The 9,851-nt window shown below is 57.9% G+C and overlaps 1 protein-coding gene across 1 annotated transcript; it reads left to right on the top strand.

Annotated features, from left to right (window-relative positions):
- The first annotated feature begins 6,489 nt into the window (after positions 1-6,489).
- On the top strand, positions 6,490-7,765 carry C4H11orf96 (chromosome 4 C11orf96 homolog). The gene has a single exon (XM_075548359.1). The coding sequence runs from the start codon at positions 6,874-6,876 to the stop codon at positions 7,243-7,245; it is 372 nt and encodes a 123-aa protein (XP_075404474.1). The 5' UTR covers positions 6,490-6,873; the 3' UTR covers positions 7,246-7,765.
- Positions 7,766-9,851: the final 2,086 nt, after the last annotated feature.

Below are 9,851 nucleotides of genomic sequence, written 5' to 3'. Positions count from 1 at the left end.
GATTCAATTCTGATGCCGTGTCCCCCTGTCCGAGAGCGACAACACGCCACAAAGCGGGGGTCTCTAAAGAACAGGAAGTTACTGTCTGCATGTGTGGAGACTGGACTTTGACACTCACATGCTGGCAGTCTCTAGGGGACCGACCCTGTCTGCCCCCATGTCTGACAGTCCTATAGATTCCTTGGCTTCCCATGGTGTCTGTCCACCACCACCACCCCACTCCACATCCTCCATCCCCCTGTGTGATTCTGACCCTGTTTCCCCTTTGATAAGACACCATTCGGTGTGCTGAGGACCATCCCCCCCAAACCCCCCCCCAATAACTTGCCTGATAACATCTTCAGAGAAAGATCCAATCTCCCCAGAGGTCACATTCACAGGGATGGGGCTTGGGACTTCACACCTTTTCCAGGGGTGTTCTGGGCAGGTAACTCCACCCTCCTCTCCCCAGAATACAGCACAACTGAGAAGGGGCTATCCTACACCCTCTTCATCCGCCAACCCGTGCTGGGCCAGTCCACCTTATCCTTTCCAGAAAAGCCAACCCAGAGCCCCCACTCACAGGGGCCCAATAGGGTAGAGTAGAATTGCCCCTTTGAGTTCCCAAGACTTCTTTACAGGGGTAGGCAGCCTCGTCTCTCTCCCTAACAGTGGCTGGTGGGTTCAAACCGCTGATCTTGCAATTGGTGGCTCAGTGCATCGTGAACTGTTCCTTTTGGGGTTGGCATCAACTCAATGACCTCACAGTTTTTGTTTAGTTTTTTTAAGGGGGGGGCGCCTCTGCTGCTATTCGTAAGCAGCTCCTGACCACGCCACGGTCTCTCCCCGCACCTCAGACCCACGCGAAGCTAGACACTGAGTAGGGGTGCATTTGAGTTCCTGAAAGCACCCGGGCTTGCAGAAGAACAAGTGTTTTTTGGAAGTCAGCGTGCTTCTCAGAAGCCAGGGTGATGAGATGGTCTCTCATGCTTTGGACATGGTGTCAGGAGGGGCCAGTTCCCGGAGAAATACATCATGCCTGACACTGTGGAGGTGCATCATACAAAGAGGCAAACCCCCAGGGAGCGATACCGATCCACGGGCTGCAGCTCTGGGCTGTGAGATGGCACAGGCCGGGCAGGGTTTCCCTTCGGTGGTACATCGGGGCAGTGCAAGGCAGAGCCTAACAACCACAGGGGCCTCCCTTGCCTCTACAAGCTCCGCAAGATCCAGAGCGCTTGTCTTGGGACAGCAGGGACCTGGATCTCAGGCCAGCGGCCCCAGTGCCCAATCCCTGCCCAGATCTGCCCACCATGCCTGGCTCAGCCCATTCGCGTGGGATACCTCAGCCCAGCCCACCCTCCTGACAAAGGGAAAGAGGACCTAACCTTTGGTTTGGGTGGAAGGATGGATGTGGGGGTGGGGGGAGAGTGGGCATCTGTTGAAAGAGGAATTGATGTCTTTGAGGCCATAGTATCACCTCAGTGGGGTTCACCTCAGCTGCCTGGAGTCCCCCACTGTTGACAGTCCTAAAGAGAGCCACATTGCCTTGATGGCTTCCTCTTATAAATTGTGACTCAGGGCAGACCAGCCACCCAAACCCCAAAGTGCCCTCTGCAGGACATTCCTTGGCGCCTTTCCCTGCCATCTCTTCACCGAGATGGGGGGCTGGGCAGATGGGGCATGAGATAATGGAACTGAAGGGGATACTTCTTTGAGGCTCCGGTAGGTAGGTGCTTTCCCAGGGTGAGTCACCCAGCCCTGGGGCAGGGCCGGCTTTGAGGTTCAGCATCTAGTCTGTGTTCATCTAACTCCATCGTGGACTTCAGCTGGGCTCTTGAGGGGTGGAGTGGGGATGGAGCAGGAAGTGAGGAAAGGCCACCCTGGGACCTGGGAGGGTCAGTGGCAGGTCCCGGGAATCCCAACAGCACTAGGGATGGGGCTCAGAGCTTGTCCTCCAGTGGAGGTTCCAATCAAGACCACTCTCCCATCTCTGCCCCGACCAGACATCAGGCGGAAGCGTGGGCGGGATGACCTCAGGACTAATTTGGAACCCTGGCCATGAAGGGCCCACTTCATCTCACCCATCCAGGGTGGGGAAGCCTCCAACCCAAGGGGGCTCAGAGGGGTGGTGGGGCTCCTCGGCCAGCCGTGGGAGCTGGGAGCAGGGCAGCTGTGGATTCAGTAGGTGCCAGCTCTGCCCTAGGACCTGGGGTGGGCTGGCCAACCTGCCTGACACAGTCCAGTGAGGAAGGCAGACAAAACAGAAAGACAATCAAGCCAACCTTTCCAAGAGTGAAGTACAAGGGCCAGAGTGGCTGAGGGGTAACCTTAAATAGGGGTGACTTCTCTGAGGAGGGGGCCATGGAGCTGAGACTGCTGCAATTCAGGAACTCAAGGGGCTTGCCCAAAGCCACACAGCAAGTTCGTGACCGAACCTGGCTAGGACCTGCCTCTAGACACTCCTCCCAATGGTCCCTCTGCTAGAAGCAACCTTCACTTGGCTTCTGACATTACCCCACTCTGTTAGCCACTGCTTCTGTCTCCTTGCTGGGCCCACCCTCCTCCCAGCGCTGGCTGCTCCTGATTAGAAGGTGGGCTTTCACCCCTTCTCCCTCTAGAGGTGCCCTGATTTCTCCAGAAAGTGCACTTCTCTCCCCTGAGTACCAGCAACCTGCTGCTGTCTCCACATAGACACCCAATGGTTCTGAATTAGAACAACACTATGCTGACAATACCAGACTAACGACAAACACACTCACTGCCATCAAGTCAGTTCCGACGCAGCTTGACCCAGTTTGGCAGAGTGGAACTGCCCCTGTGGGTTTCTGAGGCTGTCAATCTTTACAGGAACCGAAAGCCTCACCCCCACCCCCTCAGAGGGGCTGGTGGTTTCAAACCGCTGACCTTGTAATTAGCAGCCCAACCTGGAACCCACTACACCACCAGGTGGGAGAGAGGCGAGGCTTTCTATTCCTGTAAAGAGTTGGAATAGACTCGGCAACGAGTTTGCGTTTTGACATCACCAGAGCTTGTTGAGTTGATACCCTATGGAGATCCCAAATGAGAGTGGCTTTTCAATATCCGTTCACTGCATTCTCAGAGAATAGTCCCACGGAAAGTGTTTCAGGCTCAAGGATCTTTCCGTCCCATGTGATCAGCCCAGGGCGGGATGGGGATGGCTCTGCTTTCTTTAACTGGCGCTTCCTCATTCTCTGGTCACCTTCCAGCTACTGTAGTAGGAAAGGAGTGACATAGACGGCTGAGTGTGTGGGGCCGTGGCTGCATCTGGCAGTGGAGGGAGACCCTGGCCAGACCTACAGCTGGTGTTTGGTGCCGGCCCTACTGGCCGGTGCCCTTCCTTCCCCAGCACTTTCCACACCAGAAGGGGTTTGAGTGTTTGGATGTTAAGTTGGACTGGAAAAGTCATCAGCTTCTGTAGTCCAACCTTGTAATTTCTTTAATAATAAGAACGCCTTCCCAAAAGGTAGTACCAGTAGCCACACCCAAAGTCCCTTTCCGGATAAAGTTCTGAAGTCGTCTTGCTCGCCCCTCCGAGCCGAGGAACGCTGCTGCCTCGAGGCCCTCTGAAAATAACAATCCGTATGAAAAGGCAACGCTCTTCATTAAGACTTGCCGCAGGCAGCAGCCCTGGGTCTGGCTTCATGTTTGACCGAATCATCACTGAGAAAGCCTCTGAGTCACTACTCTGATCTGCTTATTTTTTTTGACAAAACCAGTTGACTCTTCCCACTCTGAAGACACCGCTTTCTGGACATGATCTCTGTCCACCTCTGTTTGCAAACGGACCAGCCTCTTGCACGAAATACCTTGCTCAGAGGCAGCAGCAAGGCTTGCAAAGAGTTTGGGTGCTTTCCAACCACTGATCTCTTAATGGTGAGGATAAGTTGGACTCCTGGCCTCAAGGTCGGTAGTTCAAACCCACCAACCACTTGTTGGGAGAAAGATGAGGCTGTCAGCTCCTGTAAAGATTGGAAGCCACTTTGTCCACAATGATAGGCATAGTAGGCATGCATTTACCTTTCAAGTTATCACCCGTGGCCAAAAAAAAAAAAAAGATACTTTGCCACAGCATAACAGGGATCACCAGCTTTCTGTCCTCCAGTTTGTATGTCTCTATGTTGATTAAGTGGATGCCACATCATTTCTCCCTCTGCAGCATGGGTGGTCCAGCGCAGATTTCTTGCTTCCCATCCAAGAGACCGAGTTCGCCTGGGTACACCTGGCTGCGTAGCTCGTGCGTGTTGTTGGAGTTGGTTCTGACTCACAGCGGCTCTCCGGGCAACAGAACGGAACACTGCCTGGTCTGTGCCACCCTCACAATTGTTCTTATAGTCGAGGCCCATCAATGCAGCCACGGTGTCCAGTCATCTGGTCAACGGTCTTCCCCCTACCCCACCCCAATGCTTTACCAGGGATGATGTCCTTCTCCAGGGACGGGTCTCTCCTGACATGTCCAAAGCATGAGACAAAGTCTTCCCATCCTCGCCTCTAAAGAACATTCTGGCTATACTTCTTCCAAGATAAATCCGTTTGTTCTTTTGGCAGCCCATGGTCCTTTCAATCGTCTTCCCCAGCACCATGATTTATGCAGAGCCCCCCCCCCAATCTGTCGGGTGGGGGGGCTTGTGTATCGCTGTGACTTTGAACCAGTCTCAGTAGAGCCTCCAGACTCCGATGGTACTCTGCTTCTGAAAGTCAGTTGATGAAAAGTCCACATATCCCAATGGTTTAATCCACGGCCGATCCTGGGGATGGAAGACCCAGGACTAGCCAGCATCTTGTTCTTTTGCCTGTAGTATCACCATGAGTCAGAGTCACTGGCAAGTCAGCTAGTTAGTGTAGTCCTATCAGGTGTGGGAGTAAGTACCACCTCTGTGAGAAGCGTTCCTGACCACAGCTCTGAAGCTCTCTCATCCTGCATCCCCATCGCCTTACCCTGCCGTCCTGTCACCACAGCACACCCGTCTGTTTAACTGTGTAGTGCCTGTCTTCCCCCACTGGAACATTCCTCTTCTGAGGGCAGGGGCTGTCTTTCTCCTTCAAATCCAACCCCTTCCCAGTCTGCATGGAGGAAGTTTTCAAAACAAAAACTTTACTGGATGCATATGGAAGCAACCGACCACCCTATCCCGAGTCCCTCCTTTGCTAGGTGGTTGGTGAGCACTGGCTGCCGAGAGGCCCACAGTTGGAAGTCACCAACCGCTCAGCCTCAGCGGGAGGATGGGAACGTCTACTCCCAGAAAGCTATAGTCTTGGGCACTCACAGGGGCCGTGCTAGTCTGTCCTGCAAGGTCGGTATGCGGTTGGCAGTGAATTTGTTTTTTGGTGAGCCTGGGAGATGTCCACCAACTGCATCACCCTGGCTCAGGTCCTAGGGGCAAGGCCTTGCTCAGGTTCCCCAAAGAGGCTTGAAATGAGCCCTAGGGCACCTGGCAGGGCTGTCAGCTTACTCTCCGAGCCCCCGGGGATTCCTGATGGGCTCTGGCTCATGTTCTCAGCCTTAGGCGGAGGTCTAAGGCATGGACCCCGGAGAGCAGCCACTGGATCCCTCGGTTACTGGTGGGGACATGACCTTCCTCCCCGTGCCTCAGTTTTAGCAACATAAACAAGGAAGTGCCAATGACCACACAGCTGCCCCCAAACCCACTGCCATGGGCCAACTCCAACTCAGTTACCCTGGAGGACAGCACAGAACTGCCCCTGTGAGCTTCCGAGACTTGAAAGCCTCACCTTGCTCCTGTGGAGAGCCTGGTGGTTTCGAACTGCTGACCTTGCAGTTAGCAGCCCACAGCATAGTCCCAGGGCTTTGAAGAGGATTAACTAGGGTAATATTGGAACTATGACCTGTGGGATGGCTTGGGCAAAGCCCCGCCCATGTTTGTAGGAGATGCTGCAGACCATCCTTTAGTGTCATATCCAGGGGTCCTTTTTTCTGAGGACTTGGGGGTGAATGAGGAGAAGAATAGAGAGTAGAGCCAGGATGTTTTAAGTGGGGGGGGGAGTGTGTGTGTGTGTGTGTGTGTGTGTGTGTGTGTGTGTGTGTGTGTGTTCTGAATAAGGAGCGTGTCAAGGATGGGAAACTCGCCCCTTCCCCAGAGCTCAGCTCCTGGAACCAGCGCCCTAGGGCGGCTCTCCCCGCTTCAGGGAGAGGTGGGAGCAGCAACCCGAGGCGGAAAACCAGCCCCGCCGGGAGTGCGCGCATCCGATTAGCGGCGGAGGAGATCCGCGTTCCCGCGGCGGCCCGGATTGCTACAGACCTGGGCCCGTCTCGGAGGGGACGGTGGTACTCGAGTCCCGCGGGGCCGGAGCGCCTGCTCCCCGGCCGCCCTCCGCGTGCGCCGCGGGGTGGGGGTGCGGGGCTGGATTCTCGCGGAACCTCGGAAGGCGGGGCCAGCGTTCCGGAGCCGGGTTGGCGGGGGGCGGCCGGGGGGCGGCGCCCGGGAAGGGGCCGTTACTTTCCCCGCGCGGCGGGGCGACGTCCGGCGGAAGGGCGCGGGGCGCGCACGCTTTAAAAGGCATTCGCTGTCATCGCCGCTCGCAGCCGTGTGGGCAGGAGCGGGCTATATAAGCGGCTGGCCGGGCCGCCGCGAGGCAGACGGCGACGGCAGCGGCGGCGTGCGCCTGGGAGTGCGGCGGCCGCGGCGGAGCAGCGCGCCCTGTAGCCCCTGGTCCCCCGACGGGCCCGCCGCCCACCCGTCCTCCCGAGGAGCGCCGGCCCGGGCCCGCGAGGGCCGCCGCCACCCCGCAGCAGATTTGGATCCTCCGCCCGGCGAGCCCCAGGCTGCTGCCTCCCGGGGGGTCCCGGCGCAGCGGCCGCCCCCGGAGAGTCCCAGCGCCCCGCCGGCCGATCCCGCAGACGCCGGCAGCGCCATGGCGGCCGCCAAACCCGGCGAGCTGATGGGCATCTGCTCCAGCTACCAGGCGGTGATGCCGCACTTCGTGTGCCTGGCGGACGAGTTCCCGCAGCCCGTGCGGCCCGCCAAGCTGTCCAAGGGCAAGGGCCGGCTGCGGCGGCCGCGCCAGTCCCGCTTCAAGACGCAGCCGGTGACCTTCGACGAGATCCAGGAGGTGGAGGAGGAGGGGGTGTCCCCCATGGAGGAGGAGAAGGCCAAGAAGTCGTTCCTGCAGAGCCTGGAGTGCCTGCGCCGCAGCACGCAGAGCCTGTCGCTGCAGAGAGACCAGCTGGGCAGCTGCAAACTGAGAAACAGCCTGGACTCCAGCGACTCCGACTCGGCCCTGTGACTGTGACCGGCGCCGCCCGTCCGGGGACCAGCGTGCGAGCCGGACCCGGGCCCCCGGGACTGCCGCCCCCACCCCGCGCTCTGGGCCGCCCGCCCGCCGGCGCGCCGCGAACTGGCTGCTGCGCCCAGCGCCGCGCGCGCCGCTTTCTGGGGCCCTTGTAAATGTTTATTTTTTAACTCTGCCCAGTCCGAACTCTGCCGTGAGTGTGCCCGCGCCCGCGCCCCAGCCGGCCCCTCGCCCGCTGGTTTGCAACTCCGACTTGGCACACCGCCCCGCCGAGCCCAGGCGCACGCCCGTCCACACTCACGCCACGCACTGTCGCTGAACACTTTTATAACTGTTAGGCGCGGCCCAGGGCACTTGGGACGCAGCACCGCTGCTGCTGCTGCGGCGGTGGCGGCCGAAGGATGGATATTTATTTTTGCATTGCGATGGCTGACGGCGTTTATTTAACGATCTTTTTACCTGGGTATGTCTGTGAGCCTCCGGAATGGAGACAAATAAAGCCCATATATTTGCACAGTGCCTTTCTTTAAGCTCTTGACTTCTTGAGACTTCGGGGCCCAGACTCCGGAGACTGGGGACGTGGGGGAAGAGTTGGCAGGGGGACTTTGGAGCGAGGCAACTTCAGGAGCCCCGCCATCCATCCCTCCCTAGGCGGATCCGCAGCCGGCCCAGAGCGCCGCTGCCTCCCGGGCTGGTCTCCCAACGCCTGTGGCCGGGTTGGAGCGGAGCCGCAGGGGCCCTGTGCGGAGGGACAGCGCCCCCCGCGGGACAGCGGGCCCCGTAGAAAGTCTGAGGTCAGGGCATCGCCCCGTACACCCTGCAGGATACCTCCATCTGGACCCTGGGAGGACATTTGAGTCGCGGGAGTCCGAGGAGGAGTGGGAGCGGGCCCGTTGTCCGTGCCGCGTGCTGCGCTGACTCAGCGCGGTGCCCGGTACGCCTGCGCGGCAGGACTGGGGGCTTCACCCCTTGGTCCCTACCTCCACCTCGTCCCTAGCCTTCTGGAAGGTTCTGCGGGAAGGGTAGTGAGTATCATCAGTCAGAGCCCGCAGGACGCTGGGATGCCGCTGAGCCCTCACCCCCTTGCCTTGTTTGCCCCGAAGAAGTGCCCCCTCCTCTCCAAGGTGGCCAGCAGAGTCCTGGCCGCGCAGCCTGACACCGCACCTAGTGCTCTTCCCAAGGCCCCAGTGTCACCTGGCAGCAACATTCAGACTCGGGGGCGACATTTGGGCCCCTCCCTGCCCACGCCTCTAGGATTCCTTGGGGGCTGACCGACTTGGACAAGGTGGCGAGTCTCTGGGTTCAAGTGCCCACGAGTCTCGTGGTGGGGCTGGTTTCTGTGTGCGTGTGGGGGGGGGGCGCAGTAAATTCCCGCCCTCAGGGTCAACCTCTCTGGTGATCCATCTGCACTGCCTTTCTCTCCTCACACCACGCTGGAAATGAAACAAAGAAACAAAAATAGAACTTGAGAGGATGCACTTCCCCCTCCCAAGGGGAAGACGCCAGGCTTACAGCCTTGGAGACTGGGAAGCTTTGGCTCCATCCCAGGCCTGGGGAAAGAACTCCAGGGCCTTGCAGTCCCCAGGGACAGTCAGGTCCCATTGGGTGGGGCTAGGGGCAGGGAGTGGAGGCCCTTAACTGGGCAAGCTAACACTGATCTAAGACTCTGGCTGCCATTTTGAAGCTGGCACCTCATTGGGTGGGAGGGGTGGCTAAACTCAGAACTGCACCCCCCCCCCTCAACTTTTCTTCTTTCCCAAAGGCTGGGAGACAATCCCACTTCCTTAAGCCCTCAGACATCTTATCTCGAACAGCGTGAGTAGTTCCCGATTATGCTTTCTGACATTCACTGAGACTTCCTGGGTGGGGGCTTGGGTGGGGCCTTCAGACCTTGCCACCCAGGGATCTTGACTGGCTACCGCCCCTTCTTCCTCTTCCACCTGAGAGCTCTCTGGGGTCACCGGGCCCATCTGCTGGACAGTAGATAAAGCTCCTCAAGACAGTTCAAGTCCGTGCTTAGCTGCGGCCAGCCAGAGCCAAGCAGGTATGCGCTGAAGTATGTTGAATAAGTGGAATAAGAAAGCAGTGAGGGGCCTGATGCCTGTCTCTCCATTTCTGGGTTTGCTTGGACATTGTGATGATCATTTTTCTACCCAAGAAATATGTATTTGTTAACAATTTTCAAGTTATTCCCGTTGTTGCCTTTAGCTGCGTGCATCCCTGATGCAGGGCAGCCCTGGGCACAGTGGTCCAGCCTGCTCCCATCTCCACCATTGGTTACAGATGGGACAGACCACTGTGATCCAGAGCATTGTAGGAGGCTGTTTTAGAGGTCTGGTCATCAGTCCTTTCTTCCTACTCTGTCTTAGTCTAGAAGCACTGCTGAAAAACCTGGTCAGCATCATAGCAACGGGACACCTGTACCAACAGACAGGTGTGTCTGCAGATGAGGTTTCCAGCATGGAACTCAGGTCCTCCTCGTAGCATGCAAGGCTTTTCCCACTGAACACTCACCCCAACTCCCCTGTATTAGGCGGGGTTCTCTAGAGAAACAAAGCCAGGGCACTTATGATTACATGTAAGCAGATAGATTTATACAG

Source organism: Tenrec ecaudatus, chromosome 4 (assembly GCF_050624435.1).
Source record: "Tenrec ecaudatus isolate mTenEca1 chromosome 4, mTenEca1.hap1, whole genome shotgun sequence".
NCBI classification, from domain to species: Eukaryota; Metazoa; Chordata; class Mammalia; order Afrosoricida; family Tenrecidae; genus Tenrec; species Tenrec ecaudatus.
This window is presented reverse-complemented; position numbering and strand designations above follow the sequence as displayed.

Bases quoted from the DNA above. Each gene is read 5' to 3' on its own strand.
- C4H11orf96 (XM_075548359.1), top strand. From the start codon at position 6,874: ATGGCGGCCGCCAAACCCGGCGAGCTGATGGGCATCTGCTCCAGCTAC.